Source organism: Grampus griseus, assembly GCF_964374135.1.
Source record: "Grampus griseus genome assembly, chromosome: 15".
Lineage (NCBI taxonomy): Eukaryota > Metazoa > Chordata > Mammalia > Artiodactyla > Delphinidae > Grampus > Grampus griseus.
Window position 1 is genome coordinate 10918960 of NC_139009.1, and position 23181 is coordinate 10942140.

Consider the following 23181-nt stretch of genomic DNA (forward strand, 5'->3'; position numbering starts at 1 on the left):
GAAAATCTGAGGAAGCATTTCTGTCTTTCCCAAGTATTAGTGGAACTTACTAACATTCAAGGGTGGAAGCCAGGGATGACAGACATTCCACAGTGTGCAAGGAAGTCCCACACAACCACCTTGTCCTAATCCCTGCCTACCTTCAAATACCCTGAAAAAAATATTTACCATGAGTTGTTCACATCCCAGACAGCAATTTGTAGTGTTTAATTCAATACACCTCAATCTGTCTGCAATGTCAGCTATCTTGTTCAAAGTGATTTCTCACTGACTTTAGTCACTTTTTTAGTGTACTCATGACCACGCGTTTACATATTTTATTTATCCCATATACCACAGTTAAGTCATTATATTAATTTTTTGGAAATTATTTCTGTAAATACAGTATGCCCATGATTTTCACATCAGGATAATAAGGAAGTATTACAAAATATTTGCTACAGAAAAAATACAATGGGTCTGAGAATTGAGATCCACTCTTTTGGATTAATTTATCTGGCTTTCAGTCATTAAGATTTGTGTAATTGTCCATTTTTATATGGACTCTATAAGAAATACTATGCAGAGACCTGTATTTTGTCTGGCTCTGCTACTATGTGTCCCTGAGTAAGCTGTTCACTTTCTTTTCTGTGGACCTTAGTTTGTCTCTCTATAACATAGAGAATTAGACTGGATCCCCTCCAGAGATTCTTTTCATTCTGGTATCTTAGAATTCTAAACATTTTCAAATGTCCTTAGCCATCTTCAAAAACCTGAAAAGTCAATTATAAATATTCTTGGCCATCCTCTGAAAAGTTTGATCTATAATATTCCCATCAGCTCCAGCAAATAATTTGTCAATTCTATGAATACTAAAAATAGAAATTAGATTAAGCAGAAATTCAAGAAGGCTATCAAATGCAGACACAGGGCTGTGCCAGATACACTAGGCAGAAATTTAAACAAGGGGGTTTATTCCTTCCTGCAATACAGCTGTTCATCAGCCTTTCTGAAATCACCCTTCCTGACAAATGAAAAACTGATTGTCGGACAGGAAGCCCAAAGCCAAAACTGCAAGTAGAATGAAAAAGACACCCACTGGCCGGACCCTGAATGAGATTTCAGACAAGATAGGGCATGTTCAGGGTGGTATAGCCATAGACCTGAATGAGATTTCAAAGGCCATTCTGCCATTCTTTGCTCCGAATTGCCAACTTCTGTTCTCTAGGATGAAGACAACTTTTGCTTACATTTGCAGAGAACTCAATTGGAAGAATTTTTAATGTTCTGTCCTGTATATTTTATTTTTTATCACTGACTCCAGTGTAAGAACTCACCCCCTGAAAAAACCAAAGTACAGAAAAGGTAGGTAGCAGGTCCAGAGTCACCAGGTCTATTAGCAGAGGAGTCCAGATTCCTATTTAGATCTCCTAAGCTACAAAACAACCCTCATCTCTCTCTTCTACACCCCCCTCTGATGAAGCTGTTACACATCTCAGTAAAGGCACATGGGAACTGAGGGAAATTAGGCTTGGACTTCAGGGAAGTGTTAGAAACAGACCCTCAAACAGGGTTCCTGGAAAGGAAAATAACAATCCACTGCATTCATGCAATGTAACAGGGGACTAATCAAGCATTTCTATGTTGATACAATCTTGCGACTTAAAGTGGTATTAAGCCTATTAAGCATGTATGTAACATCTGGATCAGTATGTACATATTTTGTAGCTTACATTTTAAAGAAAGGTTTTGAACAGCTTTTGTTATATGTATTTGCTCTTTAGGAATCCAAAAAAAAAAAAAAACCACAAACGCTTCTGAAGCAAAGAATAAATGAATGAAAGTAATAAAAAATTTTCATTTCATCCCTTGCAAGCTAGTAATATATACAGGATCCCTGGCACTGCTGTCAGCAGCCAAAACATGCACTGAATCCTAAGGATCTGACACAGCACTGCCGGCCTCACCTGCAGAGCATAATGCTCTATTTCCTCCGCTCTGCTCTGATACCAGTCCATAACCTTCTCTACTGTAAGCTGGGATGTCCTGTACCTCAGCAACTCAGGCTGTGCAGCGTACAAGAACTCACTTTCATCTGGGAGACTCGGCTCAATCACCATTCTGCAAAGCACAAAAAGAACAATTAATAACTGACTGAAATGCTAGGGGAAATTATAATTTTGTGAAAGACAGAGAGGGAGACAGAGACAGAGATGTGGAGAGAGCAGTTACTTAGACTGGCAGTATGTATGTATGTATGCGTGGGTGGGTGTGTTTGTGTGTGTTTTCCTATATGTATCTGCACAGTTACAAAATAAATGGGAAATTTGGGGGATGCTTAGTTTCCTATTAGTTTTCACAATTAAAAAAAATCAGAATAGATAATAAATCAAAAAAACTATGCCACAAATCAATCAAATAAGTATTAAATAAAATCAGAATCACCCAGGGTAGCTTTAAAATGCACATGGCTGAGTAACTGCCACAGGTCTACTAAGTCACAACGACCTGTGATGCCAGCCAGGCCTAGTTTAGTAAAACACACCCCCAGGTGATTCTGATCCAAATATAAATTAAGAAGTCTTGTTTTCCACATTCATAAAAATAAGAGGAAATATGCCTTATTTTTGTTGATAATATAACTTCAGTAGGTATCAGCAACATAGTAATGCACTGCAATTTGCAAAATAAGGAACTACTCTATACTACGTGCCATCAGGAGTGAAAAAGAAACGACATCAAGAGGAAGATACCCAGGGAAAACCTCACAGGGATCACAAATTATGAGGAGTTTTTACGAGGACAATCCTGGCCAATTGCCTTCAATGGTTAAGAACTAAAAAAAAAAATCAATAAGTAAAAAATAAATAAAAATTAACTTAATGTAAGATATTTCAGATAGAAATAGGGGAAAAGGCCGTGTTCCCTTAGGGATAGTCATTCATCTAAAGTAAGTCAGTAAAGGACAAGTGGTATAATTATTACTATTACAAGGCAATGGGCTTCAGAGTCAGAACTGAGGTGCAATTCCTTCACTGAAAGCTGTGAAACCTTGCATAAATTAGTTAAAACTCATCTAAGATTCATTTTGCTCATATCAAAAATGGGAATAATACCATGCAAGAATATTCAAAATAATATAGATAAAGTACACAGAGAATGCTGTCTGGCCCGGAGCAGGTACTTAATTTTTACTTACAGGTATTATTTCCATTGGAACTACTAGCAGTTATAATATATGACCAGACTCAAAGCTGACAAATATTTGGGTGTTTAATCAACATGACTTAGACAACCTACTGTGCTTACAACTGGTAGTCCTTTACTTAACTAGACTCACAACCGTCATTAACATTCTGTGATTCTTCCCCATCACTGCCACATAAAAGTCACATCCCTTCCCCTGAAATCTTCCCATTTCAGGGAAAAAAATACCCATAAGCAACTTTGAGTTCCTTTGATACTTTTTTCAGTCCTTATCTATTTCCCTCTCAGCACTGTTTCACAGAATTTAACCATTTTCTCCTTCTAGAAACATGCTTGTCTTTCGTTCCAGCATGTCATACTGTCGTGCCATACTGTCCAGCTATACAGGTCCCATCTTTCTGGCTGTTCCTTTTCGGTCTTCTTTGCTAGAATATCCTCCTCCAGCTGACCATTAAGTACTAGCTCTTCCAAATTCTCCAGCTCTCCTGTCTTCTCACTATACTCTCTCTAGGTCTCCCCTTCAATGCTACAATATAAACTGACCACCATATTTTTACGCCTAACCCAGACTTCACCTGAAAGCTCCAAAATCGTCCTTCTATATGCTCTTAGATGTTTCTCAGGCATTTCAAATGCAACAACATCAAAACTGAATTCACGGGCTTCCCTGGTGGCGCAGTGGTTGAGAGTCCGCCTGCCGATGCAGGGGGAACACGGGTTCGTGCCCCGGTCCGGCAAGATCCCACATGCCGCAGAGCGGCTAGGCCCGTGAGCCATGGCCGCTGAGCCCATGCGTCCGTAGCCTGTGCTCCGCAACGGGAGAGGCCACAACAGTGAGAGGCCCGCATACCGCAAAAACAAACAAACAAACAAACAAAAAAAACAAACGAATTCACGATATCGCGAGGTAATACAGTCTTTTATAAAACAGAAACATGATTATATCATCCCCGTGCCTCCTTTTATAGCTTGTCATCTGCCTTAAAATATTCTAGCCTCACCTTGATTCCAATGTCACTTTTGTCCTGTATACTTCAACAATCCAGGTCTTATTTTCAGTCCTTAAAGGGGACCTCACCTTGAGCCTTTCAAATGGTCTTCCCTCTGCTTAGAACACTCCCTCCCCTCATTTGCCAAACTCACCCTCTGCTAAGCTAAATCCTATTCATCCTTCAATCTCAGATTTCATACCACTTCCCAGGGAAAACCTCCTTGCCCTCCACCAAGTTTAGGTCTCCCTCTTATGTGCTCCCAGTGGCCCCTGCACTTCTCTTTCAAAACACGCATCACATTGGTAATTTAGAGCAGCAGCACCTTCCTGCTAGATTATATACTTCATGAGTACAGAGGCTGCATGTTTTTCTTCCTCCAGTATTCTTGAATCTAGCAGAGGACAGAATTAATTACAGTAGACCCTTGAACAACATGGGTTTGAACAGCGTGGGTTCACTCACATACAGGTTTTTTTTAAAGTAAATACCGTAGTGCTACGCCATCTGTGGGTGGCTGAATCCACGGATGGGGAACCACGGCTATGGAGAGAGGGCCGATGATAAATGACGGGCAAACCTTTGAGTTCACAGAGGGTCGGCACTCCTAACCCCTGCGTTGTTCAAGGGTCAACTGTAAATGAAAAGGCCACGAGATATCCTATAACCGCCCTTGTAGATACAGAGAGTCTGGTGGTTGCCAGACATAGGAGTACAGGGTGGAAGTAATCGTCGGGGGAGGTGGGGGAGGCAATAAAATGAATGGATTAAAAAAAGAAATGTCCTGGGAAAGTTTGTATCATCTTCAAAAGCATCTTTTCTTCTGTCAAACGTTTCCTAGCTTTCCATGTTTATAGTTTGAGGAGTTCCAGGGCAGCAAGTTTTGCTTACAACTTAGCTTGCGGTGCTTGGTCTGAGAAGAAATGCCCTTACTCCTTTCATCTCCTTGTTAGAATCATAAAAAGGCACAGGCTAAGGAGAACTGGGAAGCATCAGGTGAAGGGACAGGGCTACTCTGTCAAAAGCACCATCTTAAACTGAGAGAACTGTGGGCAACGGGATCACACACCTTCCCTCCGCCATATCCACTGGCATCAACCTCCCACCTTCTCCAACTTATATCCATCCTCTATCTCTCATTACAACTGGTAACTGTGGACTTCCAGTTAAAGAGGGCTGATACATACCATGCATTAAGCTCCACTTTTTCCTGAAACTCTACTGAAATGACAGTAGAAGATTGTTAAAGGGGCGAGGGGGTCACATAAACACTCAAGGAGGAACGGAGTATATGGAGTAAAAAGAAACTAAACCATTATCTTCCACTGAAGCAAGTCCACAGATAATGGCCAGAACTAAAAAATTCAAGGGGTAGCTAAACTCAGAGGGGTAGCTTACTCAGAGATTGGAGTAAATATCAGAACGATCCTTTAAAAGAAGTGAAAGTAGTTACTCCTGGAGAGCAGGATACAAGGAAGGGGAACAAAGGAGTATGGGTTTTGGTTGTTGCTTTTTTTTTTAAACAAGATTTGCAGAAACTTTTAAACCTTTAATCTATTTGCAACTATATAAAACTTTAATAAAAATTTTCAAAAAATAATTTTTTAAAAGCAAATAATAGCAAAAACACAGCAGGACATTCAATTGCTGTTACAATAAAAGCCATCAGAGAGAAAAAGGTAACTAAGAGTTACATATTCTATTGACTCAGATATCAAAAGTGAAAGATACAAAATGAAGGGAAACTGCCAACATTAGTGCTAACATGAAGAAAGCTTCCAAATTTCACTTGCAGGAAAGCTTCCAAACTCATTCTATGAGGCCACCATCATCCTGATACAAAAACCAGACAAAGATACCACTAAAAAAGAAAATTACAGGCCAATAACACTGCTGAACTTAGATGCAAAAATCCTCAACAAAATACTAGCAATTCAAATCCAACAATACATTAAAAGGATCATACACCATGATCAAGTGGGATTTACCCCAGGGATACAAGGATTTTTCAATATCTGCAAATCAATCAGCCTAATACACCACATCAACGAATTGAAGAATAAAAACCATATGATCATCTCAATAGATGCAGAAAAGATTTCTGACAAAATTCAACAACGATTTATAATAAAAACTCTCCACAAAGCGGGCACAGAGGGAACCTACCTCAACATAATAAAGGCCATATACGACAAACCTACAGCTAGCATCATACTCAATGGTGAAAAGCTGAAAGCATTTCCTCTAAGATCAGGAACAAGACAAGGATGCCCACAATCACTACTTTTATTCAACACAGTTTTGGAAGTCCTAGCTATGACAATGAGAGGAAAAAAGAAATAAAAGGAATCCAAATTGGAAAAGAAGAAGTTAAACTGTCACTGTTTGCAGATGACATGATACTATACATAGAGAATCCTAAAGATGTCACCAGAAAACTGCTAGAGCTCATCAATGAGTTTGGTAAAGTTGCAGGCTACAAAATTAATGCACAGAAGTCTCTTGCATTCCTATACACTAACAATGAAAAATCAGAAAGAGAAATTAAGGAAACACTCCCATTTACCACTGCCAACAAAAAGAATAAAATACCTAGGAATAAACCTACCTTAGGGGACAAAAGACCTGTATGCAGAAAACTATAAGACACTGATGAAAGAAATCGAAGAAAACACAAACAGATGGAAAGATATACCATGTTCTTGGATTGGAAGAATAAATATTGTCAAAATGATTATACTACCCAAGGCAATCTACAGATTCACTGCAATTTCTATCAAATTACCAATGGCATTTTTCACAGAACTAGAACAAAAAAATCTTAATATTTGTATGGAGACACAAAATACTCCAAATAGCCAAAGCAATCTTGAGAAAGAAACATGGAGCTGGAGGAATCAGGCTCCCAGACTTCAGACTATACTACAAAGCTATAGTCATCAAAATAGTATGGTACTGGCACAAAAATAGAACTATAGATCACTGGAACATGATAGAAAGCCCAGAAATAAACCTGGGCACCTGTGGTCAATTAATCTACGACAGAGGAGGCAAGACCATACAATGGTGGGCAGTCTCTTCAACAAATGGCGCTGGGAAAACTGGACGGCTACATGTAAAAAAAATGAAATTAGATCATTCTTTAACACCATACACAAAAATAAGCTCAAAAGTGGATTAAAGATCTAAACGTGAGACCAGACACTATAAAACTCCCAGAGGAAAACATAGGCAGAACACTCTCTGCCATAAATCGTAGCAATACAATATCTTTTCTGATCTGTCTCCCAGAGTAATGGAAATAAAAACAAAAATAAACATATGGGACCTAATTAAACTCAAAACCTTTTGCACAGCAAAGGAAACCATAAACAAAATGAAAAGACAACCCACAGGCTGGGAGAAAATATTTGCAAATGATGTGACCGAGAACAGATTAGTCTCCAAAATCTATAAACAGCTCATGTGGCTAAATCTCATCAAAACAAACTACCCAATCAAAAAATGGGCAGAAGATCTAAACAGACATTTTTCCAAGGAAGACATAGAGATGGCCAAGAGGCACATGAAAAGATGTTCAACATCGCTAACGAGTAGAGAAATGAAAATCAAAACTACAATGATATATCACCTCACACCAGTCAAAATGGCTATCATCAAAAAATCCACAAACAGTAAATGCTGAAGAGGGTGTTGAGAGAAGGGAACCCTCCTACACTGTTGGTGGGAATGTAAATTGGTACAGCCGCTATGGAGAACAGTATGGAGGGTCCTTAAAACACTAAAACTAGAGCTACTATATGACCCTGCAATCCCATTCCTGGGCATATATCTGGAGAAAACCATGGTCCAAAAGGATACATGCACCCCAGTGTTCACTGCAGCACTGTTTACAATAGCCAAGCCATGGAAGTAACCTAAATGTCCATCGACAGAGGAATGGATAAAGAAGATGTGGTACATATATACAATGGAATATTACTCAGCCATAAAAAAAGAATGAAATAATGCCATTTGCAGCAACATGGATGGACCTAGAGATTGTCATATTGAGTGAAGTAAGTCAGACAGAGAAAGAAAAATATCGTATGATATCACTTATATGTGGAATCTAAAAAGAAATGATACAAATGAACATATTTACATAACAAAAACAGACTCACAGACTTAGAGAATGAACTTATGGTTACGGGGTGGGGAGGAAGGGTGGAGGAAGGGATAGTTAAGGAGTTTGGGATTGACATGTACACACTACTATATTTAAAAAGGATAACCAACAAGGACCTACTGTATAGCACAGGGAACTCTGCTCATTGTTATGTGGCAGCCTGGCTGGGAGGGCAGTCTGGGGGAGAATGGATACATGTATATGTATGGCTGAGTTGCTTTGCTGTGCACCTGAAACTATCACAACATTGTTAATCGGCTCAACTCCAATATAAAATAAAAAGTTAAAAAAATTTTTCACTTGCAATGACCATACTACTGGTTAGGGCTTTTATTTAACATTTATCAGACAGATAGTTCATACACATAGTTTTTTAAAAATCCAAAGGCATAAGATGATTCATATCAAATGTAAAACGAGCAGGGAGTATTCACCAGACTTTGAGGAGTGCGGGATAAAGGGGTTCCAATGCTCCTCATCAGGAATTTCAGCCCCACACCTCATCTCCCACCCCCTTCTGTGGGACCTGATGCCTCCATGTTCTGAGGCTTTCCATGGTTAAGTCGTATAAAAGTGAAAATTAAAACTGAATCAAGAACAAAATTGCACACATATCATAAAAACAACTATGAAAAATATACCTGTATATGTCAGAGAGTAAAAAGGAATACCCCAAAATGAAAAGAGTTGTTCTATAAGGACCACTTGTAGAATAAATCCTTTGGAGCGTTTAACATTTTTCCATTAAAAGAATTTTTAACATACCTTGAGTAAAGTCAAGTTTTTAAAAAAACTTCACTCAAACTCTCAAGCAGGGCCACCATCAAATAAATGACCATCCACCAACACCACCTGCACAGGGCCTTCTATTCATCCACCCCACAAAGAAATGAAGAGCTTTCACGCTGGCTCTTTCTTACCTGCACTCCAACTCCTCACACCAATCTTTATCTCGGTGTTTATGTTCATGCCAAGGAATGATCATCAAGGAGTCACCGTCATAACTTAAAATTAAAAAAAACAAAAAGCATAAGTATTTAAAATACACATTACCTCAATGGCTGGCAACACAAGGAACATGATGCAAAAGTATCCCTATAACCTTAAACCTACAAGATTCCTGTTTATGGTATGATAAGTGGTACATGATACGTATCATATACAATATGTAAAATTAAAAATACCAAATTGCTGATTTCTCTTTGATCATAAAATGGTTCAAAAGAAAAGAAAAATTCAAAACAAAAAATTTGGCAAAAAACTAAAGGATGGTATGGGTATATTTTCATTCACACATTCTAAAATACTTATCAAAAGTCCATATTTTATGTTCTTAATGCTAACATAAATGGTCCCTTGCCCTCAAAAAGCTTATAATCTAACTTGCTATGATCACAGAAATGTTCTCTAACTGTGCTATCCAATACAGTAACCATTAAGCTACATGTACCTATATTAACCACTTGAAATGTGACACTGATACGAAGAAAGAAACCTTTAATATTATTTCATCTTAATTAGTTTTATTTAAAATTTAAATAGCCACATGTGGCTGGTGGTTCCTATATTGGACAGCCTCGACCTAGAGGACAGGTAATAGCCACAGTGAAGAAATAATTCTGCAGGTAAAAAAATATCACTAACAAATGACAGAAGGAGAGTCTAAGAGGAAAAGACAAGTCCTCATTGGATGGAATTAAGAATAAATTAAAAAGGAAGAGTCAGGTAAAGACAGTAGAGTAACACAGCAGAGCAATGTGCTACGCATCAGGAGACAAGGGAAACATAAATGCATCCACCTGTTAACCATCTACACAGTCGTTCGCACATGACTTTCTAAAGTGAAGCACTTCAAACATTACCTCTAAAGTACCTTTTAGTCCTAATATTCCCTAAATCCATGAAAACAATGGAAACATCCTGAATTAAGAATGAAGACAAAAATTCTAAAAACAAATTTCAATTGCCTTGTTTCTACAGTTCAATAAAACATCTTATCTCATATTTGAGAATCAACAGTAGCACTTTCTAAAATTTATCATAGCCTCAGAGAAAGGACCGCACTTTTGTACATTATGAGGTTATGTTTTGCAATTTCTTATCTTACTAAGTTATGAAACATGCCTTGCACAAAAAATACTTCATAAGCGTTTAGAAATTATGTAACTAAAGAGATTAGTCTTCACGTAAAAGGGAACAGAGACCACCGGGCGGGGCGGGTTACAAGGAAAAGAGAAGCTAAAAAGATCTGGAAATGAGCAGGGCTAATTCATCTACCAACAGCATCCCCTTTGAAGTCATTATCATTGGTGCAAAGCAGCCGAATTCAAAGTTCCCCATTAGATATTCACAATAAGAAATGTATTACATCATATTTTTAAAACACAGTATTTTACCTGCTTTTTAGCTAGCATGTAATGTCTTAGCAAACTATGTACCAGAGATACATTTTTGAAGGCCTGTGAGTTCACAGGTTAAACTGCAGAGTCATGCAGACAATTACAGTGTTCACTATGGGTGCCCCTGTCACACTACTTCATTTGTCACCAAGTAAAAACTATTTTATTTTCTTCCACATCAGTAACTCATATTTTACCACACATCACTGAAAAGTAGAAAAGATAACATTTGGATACAATGATGATAATAATGCCCACTCTTCCAACATGAAAATAAATTGTACCAATGGACTGAGGAACAAGGGAAAAAAATAACACACCAAACTATTCCTGCCTTTTCTAATTAAAGCAGACACGGTTCCACAAGCTACACAAAATGTTTTCCAAAAAATTAAGAAAAACGTTTTCACAAGTTGAGATTTGTATCTTCTATACCAAGTACGTATTAGATACAAGGATCATTACTAAAATGATTAGTAATGGTGTGAGTCTCAGCAAAATAACATTTATTTGGTATTTGAAGACTAGAAAATTGTAAAACTTTGTCAAGCTTCAGTAAACAGAAATGGGTAAGAAAACATGCCTATTTTTATCAAAACACACATTAAAGACAAGTTCTGCTCTGAGGTTCACTCCAAAAAGTAGGCCTAATAGAGTCCCAAGTTAATGATGCATTTTTGCTGCATTTTCAAGGCACAGCACAACTAAACGTTTCAACATGTTTCTGAATGTGCTGGTCACCACTGATTTAATGATAAGAATACTAGTAGTAATACAAAAGGAACGGTCAGCAACAGCATAATCTTTAATATTTACTGATCTCTCACTACGGACCAGACAGGATGAAATGCTTGTAATATATAATACCTAATTTAGTCCTACCTAACGTAGGTGATATTATCTTCCTCGTATTATACCGAGAACACTGAGGCCCAGGTTAACTTGCCCCTCCTCATAAAGTCAATAAATGACAGAGCTAAGGATTCAAACACAGCTCAACAGTTAGAATCCGAAGCTTACCCTTCTGGCTAGTAGATGGCCACCAGGTTAGACAGAGGTACCAGTGAGACTGTGCACAGCAGGTAGAGGGCAATATGAACCTTCCCAAATCTTAATTCAGACGACCCAATAAGGACCTTTTACATGCATATCTGAAGGACACACTTAAACTGAGATATAAAACCAATCTTGACACCATTAGATCACTAGTACTAGTCTCATGAACCTAAATTCTACCAAATAAGGCTTCATCATCAAAACTTACATAAAAAATTAATTAATTAATTAAAATAAAATAAACCTTTCTGCTCTTTGATTTTCTTCCAGGATGCTTCTACAAAGCAAATTATTTTCAAACAAATTTTAGGAGTTTAAAATGCTTGCTACAAAAACACCGTAAGTTCTTTATCATGAATCAAATGATAGTGTTTAAGAAACAGACAGGACGTCTTCCCCAGTCAGAATATAAATTTCTTTTCCTTTTTTTTTTTTTAACATCTTTATTGGAGTATAATTGCTTTACAATGGTGTGTTAGTTTCTGCCTTATAACAAAGTGAATCAGCTATACATATACATATATCCCAATATCTCCTCCCTCTTGCGTCTCCCTCCCACCTTCCCTATCCCACCCCTCTAGGTGGTCACAAAGCACCGAGCTGATCTCCCTGTGCTATGTGGCTGCTTCCCACTAGCTATCAGTTTTACATTTGGTAGTGTATACATGTACGTGCCACTCTCTCACTTTGTTCCAGCTTACCCTTCCCCCTCCCCGTGTCCTCAAGTCCATTGTCTAGTAGGTCTGCATCTTTATTCCCATCCTGCCCCTAGGTTCTTCATGACCATTTTTTTTTTTTAGATTCCATATATATGTGTTACCATACAGTATTTGTTTTTCTCTTTCTGACTTACTTCACTCTGTATGGCAGACTTTAGGTCCATCCACCTCACTACAAATAATTCAATTTCATTCCTTTTTATGGCTGAGTAATATTCCATTGTATATATGTGCCACATCTTCTTTATCCATTCATCTGTCGATGGACACTTAGGTTGCTTCCATGTCCTGGTTATTGTAAATAGTGCTGCAGTGAACACTGTGGTACATAACTCTTTTTGAATTATGGTTTTCTCAGGGTATACACCCAGTAGTGGGACTGCTGGGTCGTATGATAGTTCTGTTTTTAGTTTTTTTAAGGAACCTCCATACTGTTCTCCATAGTGGCTGTATCAATTTACATTCGCACCAATAGTGCAAGAGAGTTCCCTTTTCTCTACACCCTCTCCAGCATTTATTGTTTGTAGATTTTTTGATGATGGCCATTCTGACTGGTGTGAGGTGATATCTCATTGCCGTTTTGACTTGCATTTCTCTAATGATTAATGATGTTGAGCATTCTTTCATGAGTTTCTTAAGAGCAGAACTTTTGTTTGTTTTGTGTATTGCCATATCCTCAAAGCTAAAATAGTGCCTGACATTTAGCAGACTCTAAAATAATGTGTCAACTAAATTAATTAATTGAAAGCACAACAAAGATTTTTTTAGAGTGATCTCACAAGTATCACAAAAATTCAAAATTGGAATAGAGCAATAAAAGGACTTACAGTTACATCAAGGAGGTATATTTATATGGAATCTGTAGATCTGACAGTGAGAACAAGAATACTTTCCTGATACAGATTATTATCCTGATGAAAGGGCAAGCTATACTGGTGATGGTATACAGCTACATTCTAGATTATTTAACATGTCATATTACACTTATGGGGGAAATGTGATTTCAGAATACATATTTTCCAAAATCTGACCATTTTTTACACTTCAAAATAATTGATTAGTTCTATCATTACCATCTTTAATATACTCATATTTTAGTTACTTATTCTTTCATAAGGTAAACAGAATGATAGAATGCTTAATAAAATTCAGAGGAAAACGTTTTTATTAATTCTGTTCCCAACAAAAATATTAGCCATGTAAATTAATCACTAAGTGGATTAGGTGAAAATGTGGTTTAAAAAAACTAGAAAACACAACTGTTCCTTCTAAAGAACTGCAGAAAGTTTGGTTAGTTGCAAAACTTACACTTTGAATCTAAAGTTCTATAAACACAAAATAACATTTACATACTCTTTTTTTTTTTTTTTGCGGTACGCGGGCCTCTCACTGTTGTGGCCTCTCCTGTTGCGGAGCACAGGCTCCGGACGCGCAGGCTCAGCGGCCATGGCTCACGGGCCCAGCCGCTCCGCGGCATGTGGGACCTTCCCGGACGGGGACACGAACCCGTGTCCCCCGCATCGGCAGGCAGACTCCCAACTACTGCGCCACCAGGGAAGCCCTTTACATACTCTTTATTTCATCTTTTTCTTCTCTTGTTTCTATTTTGCTAGGGAAGACTTAGAAATTAAATGCATCATCCCCACTAAAAAAATGAAGTACATGGTAAACTTAAATTATCTCTTTACAAAATAATGGCTGCTTTTGCTTAATTTGAGGATTCTTTATATTAGAGCCCTGCTCATTGTTTTATGGCAAACAATAAGCTTTGCCAGTTTCATCTGAAGGTTACATTTATCTGTCAGCAGAAAAGGAATGACTATAACAAGTTCTATTATGCTCAACTATTCTCTCACCAATTATTTCCCACACTAAATATAAATGTTTTATTTCAAAGAAATTTTATCAGGAATAAGCTTACAAAAAGTTCTTTTATTCGTGTTCTATGCCTTGGAAACAAAAGGCTAAACAGACAGCGTATTCCTACTAATTGCCACCTTTCATGCACTGGTTTTAAGATGTGAAGTTATATTTATTTCTGTTATTTAGCACAGAAGAAAATGTTCTGGAAAAGACAGGACAAAAAATAATAATTTGGGCCTACGTGTATAACTACATGTGATTACCATCACTGAATAAGTCAAACTTGATCAGAAACTCAAGGGGAAACCAATTAAAAAGCTAGTTATCACTCAGAACACCAAGTTTGAAAGAAAAAATGTAAAGACATCAGAGTTCTCCTCCAGTTCAACGGGATTCAATTTCATTAATAAGTGACTTAGAAAATACAGAATCAGCTAATAAGATATCCTGACACTTACCAGTATTCTCAGATGTTAGCAATGTGTAAAAGAGAAACAAGAGTTAAAAAAAAAAAACAAAAAACCCCACACTAAGATTTGACTTCTCCTCCGCCACTAATTTAATCTCTGGGACCCAGCTGCCTCATCTATTAGTAAATACTGTAATATTATGTGCCCAAAATGAAGATGGGACTAGAGCAATGTTTTCTTGAATTCTAATCCAGAATAACTAGAGCGTGCTCTTAGAAGTCTAACCTCTGTGTCAGAACTGTGATACTACCCTGCAGAAACACGTAATCTTGACCAAGCTACCCAATATGCCTGTGCTTCAAGTTCCTCATTAGTGAAATAGGGATAAGAAACTAAATTGGGGAAGGATCAAATTAGAACATATAAAGCCTTCAGAACCGTACCTCGTATACAGTAAAAGTTTATCCATCATAAAAACCATCAATATTATTAATGCCACCAAGAAGGTTTTTCATGTGTAGTGAAATACAGGACGTACATGACTGACTGTCATTTCAAGATCTACTTTATGATAGATAGTAACACCATATTACGAATCATATCAATGATTATATTTACAAATGCCTAACAATGGCAATAAACTCTGCTGACATCATACCGGGTATAAGGCACCTGGCCAATGCAACAAACAGTAACAAGAGAATTTGAGGAGCTGATTTACAAGGTAGTAGTAAGTAACATTTTCCACAAGGCATCATCTCTCTCCCAAATGCTTACAGTCAACTTTGAAAATAAATATTTAACCATGAGCAAAGGATGATTTGATTATTTCTAAGGAAAACTAGTCGTAAAATCATTAAAGTTTAAGGGAAAGGCACAAACTCCAACAGAGAACCACTGAAGAAATTTCCAGAAAAGTTAGTTATAAATAATTGAGAAAGGACGCTATTCACATAGGTGTTTAATATCAACAAAACAAGGGGCAAAGGATGAATAGAGGCATCAATGATATGAAAATTGCCCCCCTATACCACTACCACTATCACCCGCCCCTTGAACAAATGACTAATTTTGAAGAAGAGACACTGAAGGTCCTCAGAAAAATGAAGAATACCTATCCTTGCTACAAGGAAAGTCACCAGGGTAAAAAAGGCATTCTCAAACCCAGTTTCAACAGCCTATACTTAAATAAGAATAAGCTAAAATGAATAACATCTTTAAAAAATCAAACAAAACATTTATATAATAATTTTTATGACTGGGGAAATCAAGATGGCAGAAAAGTAAGGTGCTGAGCTCACCTGCCCTACGAACTCATCAAAAACACATCTATACATCTACAGGTGGAGTAACTCTAGCTGAAAACACCCTGGAGACTAGAAAAAAGTCGCTTCTATTTACAACCAAGGCTGTAAAAAAAGATTCACACAGAGGTGGGCAGGAAGGGAGAAGAGATCAGGTCGGAACCTGTGTCCCTAGAAGGGGACACAGAAGAGGAAGGGGATATCAGAGAGTCAGGGATCCTCCCTAGGGAATGAGGGATTTGAGATACATGTTAGACAACCCAGCCCTGTGGTCCCACACCAGGAAGACAAGTCCCCTTAACTGTATTGAAAATCAGTGGGACTTACTTACTTAGAAACTGAGATATAAAATACGACCTCAAAAGCACAAAACATGGAGAGGGGATGAAAAAACGTAGATCTTTTTGAATGTGTCTGAACTTAAATGACTACCAGTTTGAAAAAAAGTAGATATAGCTATAGGTCAACATATATGAACCCCAGGGTAACTACAAATCAAAAACCTACAACAGATACACAAAATCTAGAGAGAAAGGAACACAATTATAACGCTAAAGGGAATAGACTAAAAGAAGAAAAGAACAGAGAAGAACTATAAAAAACAACCAGAAAACAAGTAACAAAATGGCACTAAGGGTATTCCTATCAGTAGTCACTTTAATTGTCAATGGACCAAATGCTCCAATCTAAAGATACAGAATGAAGCAACAAGGACCTACTGTATAGGAGAGGGAACTATATTTGATATCTGGTAATAACCTATAATGGAAAAGAATCTTAAAAAGAATATACATATGTAGGTAAACAATCACTTTGCTGTACACCTGAAACTAACACAACACTGTAAATTAACTATACCTTAATTTTTTAAATGGTTTCAAAAAAAAAGATATAGGGTGACTGGATAAAAAAAAAAAAAGACATACCTATATGTTGCCTGCAAGAGACTTACTTCAGAGCTAAAGATGCACACAGACTGAAAGGGAGAGAATGGAAAAAGATATTCCATTAAACGGAAACAAAAGGAAAGCTGGTGTAGCAAACTCTTACCAGACAAAGTAGGCTTTAAAATGAAGTCTATAACAAAAAGACAAAGAAGGGCACCACATAATAATAAAAGGGTCAATCGAAGAAGAGGATATAACATGTGTAAACATATATGCACCTAACATGGGAGCACCTAAATATATAGAGCAAGTATTAACAGACATAAAGGGAGAAATTAACAACAATACAGTAACAGTAGGGGAATTTAACCCACCACTTACATCAATGGACAGATCATCCAGACAAGAAAAAGAAATAAAAGGCATCCAAAATGGAAGGGAAGAAGTAAATCTGCCACTATTTGAAGATGACATGATACTACATATAGAAAAGCCTAAAGTCTCCACCAGAAAAACTATTAGAACTAACGAATGAATTCAGTAAAGTTGCAGGACACAAAATTAATAGACAGAAATCTGTTACTCTTCTATACACTAATAATGAACTATAAGAGAAAGCAAGAAAACAATTCTGTTTAAATTTCACCAAAAAGAATAAACATCTAATAAATAAACTTAACCAAGGAAGTGAAAGATGTACACTCTGAAAACTATAAAACACTGATGAAGGAAATTGAAGATGATAACAAGAAAGGAAAGGTATCCCATGTTTATGTATTAGAAGAATTAATATTGTTAAAATGTCCATATTATCCAAAGTAATCTACAGATTTAATGCAATTCCTATCAAAATACCCATGATGTTTTTTACAGAACTAGAACAAATAATCCTAAAATTGATATGGAACCAAAAAAGACCCTGAATAGCCAAAGCAATCTTGAGAAAAAAGAACAAAGCTGGAGTTATCTTGCTCCCTGACTTCAGACTATACTATAAAGCTACAGTAATCAAAACAGTATGGCACTGGCACAAAAACAGACACATAGATCCACAGAACACAACAGAGAGTCCAGAAATAGGCCCACAGACATATGGTCAATTAATCTTCAACAAAGGAGGCAAGAATATACAATGGGAAAAAGACAGACTCTTCAATAAGTAGTGCTGGGAAAACTGGACAGCTACATGTAAAAGAATAAAATTAGAATATTTTTTCACACCATATACAAAGAAAAATGCAAAATGGATTGAAGACCTAAATGTAAGATTGGAAACCATAAAACTCTTAGAATAAAACATAGGTAGGACACTCCTTAACATAAATCATTGCAATATTGTTTTGGATTTCTTTTGGAGAGGCAAGATAGGGGTAGAGGATTAAAAGGTACAAACTACTACTATTTATTACATAACTATTTTATGTAATAAATAAGATATATGGATATATTGTACAGATAGGGAATTGAGCCAATATTTTATAGTAACTTTAAGTGGATTATAATCTATAAAAACACTGAATTACTATGTTGTATGCCTGAAACTAATATAATATTTTAAATCAACTATACTTTAATTTTTAAATATTTCCTTATATTGTTTCATTTCACCATCAAAGAATCATTTGAATTAAGATATGGTCTTGCTATCTCAGTAAAAAATATCATTTGAATTCTCTAAAATCCATCATTGCATTAAATAAGAAAACAATATTTTAAAAAATAATAATAATTTTAATTTAATACTAATTTAATAATACTTTTTCCATTCAGCATTTGGTGTTATACATATAACAAATATGTAAATGTATATTTTTCATTTTTATTTTTCTGATGATTTTCATATTTATAATGCTGTACCTATGGAAAATATGGTCTTCAAAAATTAACCTATGCACCCATGGTCAATTAATCTACAACAAAGGAGGCAGGAATTTACAATGAAGAAAGGACAGCCTCTTCAATAAGTGGTGCTGGGGAAACTAGACAGCTATATGAGAAAAAATGAAATTAGGACATTCTCTAACACCATATACAAGAATAAATTCAAAATTAATTAAAGACCTAAATGTAAGACCGAATACTATAAAACTCCTAGAGGAAAACATAGACAGAACACTCTTTGACATAAATCACAGCAATTTTGGATCCATCTCCTACAGCAATGGAAATAAAAACAAAACTTTTTAAAATGGGACCTAATTAAACTCAAAAGCTTTTACACAGCAAAGGAAACCATAAACAAAACAAAAAGACAACCTACAGAATGGGAAAAAATGTTTGCAAATGATGCCACTGACAGGGATTAATTTCCAAAATATACAAACAGCTCATATAGCTCAACATCAAAAACAAAAACAAAAAACCCAATCAAAAATGGGCACAAGATCTAAATAGACATTTCTCCAAAGAAGACATACAGATGGCCAACAGGCATATGAAGAAATACTCAGCAACCCTAATCATTAGAGAAATGCATATCAAAACAAAAATGAGGTATCACCTCACTCCGGTCAGAATGGCCACCATCAAAAAGTCTACAAATAATAAATGCTGGAGAGGGTGTTAAGAAAAAGGAACCCTCCTACACTACTGGCGGGAATGTAAATCGGTACAACCACTATGGAGAACAGTATTCAGGGGCCTCAAAAATCTAAAAGTAGGGCTCCCCTTGTGGCGCAGTGGTTGAGAGTCCGCCTGCCGAGGCAGGAGACACGGGTTCGTGCCCCAGTCCGGGAAGATCCCACATGCCGCGGAGCGGCTGGGCCCGTGAGCCATGGCCGCTGAGCCTGCGCGTCCAGAGCCTGTGCTCCACAACAGGAGAGGCCACAACAGTGAGAGGCCCACGTACAGCAAAAAAAAAAAAAAAAAAATCTAAAAATAGCTCTACCATATGATCCAGCAATCCCACTCCTGGGCATATATCTGAAGAAAACCATAAGTCAAAAAGATACATGCACCCCAATGTTCACTGCAGCACTATTTACAATAGCCAAGACAAGATGCAACCTAAATGTCCATCAACAGATGAATGGATAAAGATGTGGTGTGTGTGTGTATATACATACATACATACACACACACACACACACACACACACACAATGGAATATTAGCCATAAAAAAGAATGAAATAATGTGATTTGCAGCACACATTATTTGGCTGGATGGACCTAGAGATTATCATGCTAAGTGCAGTAAGCCAGACAAAGACAAATATCACATAATATCACTTATATGTGGATGATCATGATATAAACGAACTTATTTACAAAACAGAAATAGCCCCACAGACACAGAAAACAAACTTATGGTTACTAAAGGGGAAAGGTGGGGGAAGGATAAATTAGGAGTGGAATTAACATATACACACTACTACATATAAAACAGATAACCAACAAGGACCTACTGTATAGCACAGGGAACTATACTCAATATTTTGTAATAACCTACAAGGAAAAAGAATCTGAAAAAGAATATACATATGTATGGATCACTTTGCTATACACCTGAAACTAACACAACATGGTAAATCGACTATACTTCAATTAAAAAAAACAATGGGCTCAACTTAAAAGTGGTGAATTACAATTTCCATTTATAGTAATCAACCAAACTTTATATTCGAGGTTGCCAGGACTTCATTCAGTGAGGGAGAATACATATTAAATGTGATGATACTGAAAGATCTGAGGTATAAAAGTCAAATAAGAATCGATGAGGAATATCTTCACACTGGGGAGGCCCAAAACTACATGTCCACAACTATCAAAAGGGATGTATGGATAATAGGAGAGAAATCCAATCCATTGCACTCTGTGCTCTGTGTTACTTAGACTGACCCAGAACCAGCAAAGAGAATAACGGTAAGGCCCTTATTTCATGTTACTTCAAGACAACAAGACCCACAACAAAGATAAAAGTATATGACAACTGAATTTATCAGCTATAAAACTAATGAAATATACCAAAATGTTCATGAATTGTATCAACGTACATTATAAACCCTGACGATATATAAGGTTGTACTGCTAAGAGTTTGAACAAAAGGATTAGAGAGGAAAAGAAGAGGTTTTTTTAATCTCCTTTTTATTCATATCACCAAATAAAGCAGCATAAATAATGCCCATGCAGATCCCAAGCCACAGGAAGATTGATTTCCTCATTGTCACCCTTCAAAAATCCCTGCATATTCCTACTTACAGACCTGTACTAAATGGACATTTCACACACCATCTATAAAGCTATCCAACGTTGTCCAGTCTATAGCTGACACTTATAAAATGCTTATAATGTGTGAGAACAATTATAAAGTTCTAAGCTATTACACACACACACACACACACACACACACACACACACAAATTCAGCAATCCTGAGAGACAGACAATACCCTTTCCCATTTTACCGTAGAGGAGACAAAGACACAGAAACGTTTACTTAGTAACTCGTCCGAAGTCTCACAACTAAAATGCTGCAGCTGGGATTTGAAGCCAGGCAGTCTGTTTCCAGAGCCTGTGCTCTCAGACACTATGATGTCCTACTTACCTGAACCCCACCTCTCCCAGCTCAAATTCCCACTTTTCTCAGACGTTTCTATGACCATTCCAGGCACTGCTTTCTTCCTGTTCTAAATTCTCACTACTAATAACTGCACAATTCATCTGGCATTTACTCTTACTTAACCTTAAGAAAATATACATAAGGTGGTACATTTGTCTCATGTTTTCATGAAGTTCTTTAATTTCCTAGTACATATTTTGTATCCCCACTAAAAGTAAATTTTTTCCTTTCTTGTAAATATTCCTTTGCATCCACCACAACTCCTAGCGGTGTTACATGCATAGCAATAATATATCATCATTTTAACTAAATTTATATAAATGCATTATTTCATTTAATCCTCAAACACCCCATAAGTTAAATATTATGATTATAAATTTGCAGGTAAGTAAACTCTATGAGCTCAAAAATCATCATTGACTTACTGAATGAATCAATGATTCAATGATCAATAGAAACAGATCCACTGATATTCTTTTAATTCTAAAAGCAGAGCTCTCCAAAACAAGTAACAAGAAAACTCTTAAGAACTCAAAATATAAGATTCAGTCGAGATATAAATGAACAATAAATGAAAAATATAAAAGTCAATTTAGGAGGAAGACTACATACCTAAGACTGTGTAGCCAACTCTTTCAGCACTTTTCTCACTGCTACTGTAATTATCTGTATACATGTCTTCCAGAGAATGAGCACTTTATACCCTCAGCACCTAACTTAAAGAAGAATCTCAGCAAAATGATTAAATCAAGTAATTAATTAGATAACTTCTTTAAGAAAGGAAGCACTGTGACTCTAACTTCTGAAAAACTCTTCAAAGAGAAAAATGTGTACTTCTGAAACCAAGTTGTATAACGGCAGTAAGAAGAAAAATATGTGGATATAAGATACATGAAAAGAAAAAGAAAGCACAGTAACCTAATCTAAATGGATAGAAAACTAGTATGATTCATGGCAGGCATAGTTACAATGTTATCTTTAACTGTGTCAATCAATGTAGTGTTCATTAAAGAAAAAAAACTGAAACCTCTGCTGTTCCCAGATCAAGCAACTTACCAGACTTTCTTCCAGATTACTAAACCCTGCATATATTTCTGTTACTGCTGTCAGTGCACTGAATTACAATTATCTGTGTCTTGCTCCTTTACTAAACTGTAAGCTCCTTCAAAGCTTTAGTCATTTTTCTATCCTTCATTTAATACCTGGCATGCATTTAAACCTCACTAAATATTTAATGGATGAATGGATGATGGACAGACTGAAAGATAGATGGATAAATCTGAATAAATGAAAAAACGAAAACTACCCGAAAACCACAGGGGTATTTACATCTCAAGATCAATATGCTTTCCCTGTAACTAAAGATTTTGATAATGCACCTGAGGTTTATTCAAAAGTTTCTGATTTAAAGTTTCTAAAATGGACTGTAGGACTCCCTATCTCGCAGCCATGCCATTAGCAACACTGCAATACTGCAGACCACAGTTGACTCTTGGCCTGCATGTAGGAGCATAAATAAGCACAAAGAGATGTGGCATGTCCTCAGCTTTCAATAAACAAAGAGGCACAAAAGGCTGTTTGCTCTGAGATACAAGTCTATTTACAGCCTTTTCATCATGAGTCTTCTAAGTCTAGGCCAAA

The 23181-nt window shown here is 36.7% G+C and overlaps 1 protein-coding gene across 2 annotated transcripts in view; it reads right to left on the minus strand.

Moving 5' to 3' along the window:
• The window catches only part of NBAS (NBAS subunit of NRZ tethering complex), a 341832-nt gene that overhangs the window by 208309 nt on the left and 110342 nt on the right, over positions 1–23181 (minus strand). For both annotated transcript variants that reach the window (XM_082672572.1, XM_082672571.1), the window contains 2 exons: positions 9264–9347; positions 1947–2100 (listed from right to left, as the gene is read on the minus strand). In XM_082672572.1, coding sequence (XP_082528698.1) covers positions 1947–2100; positions 9264–9347 — 238 coding nt within the window. The remainder of the gene's footprint in view (positions 1–1946; positions 2101–9263; positions 9348–23181) is intronic.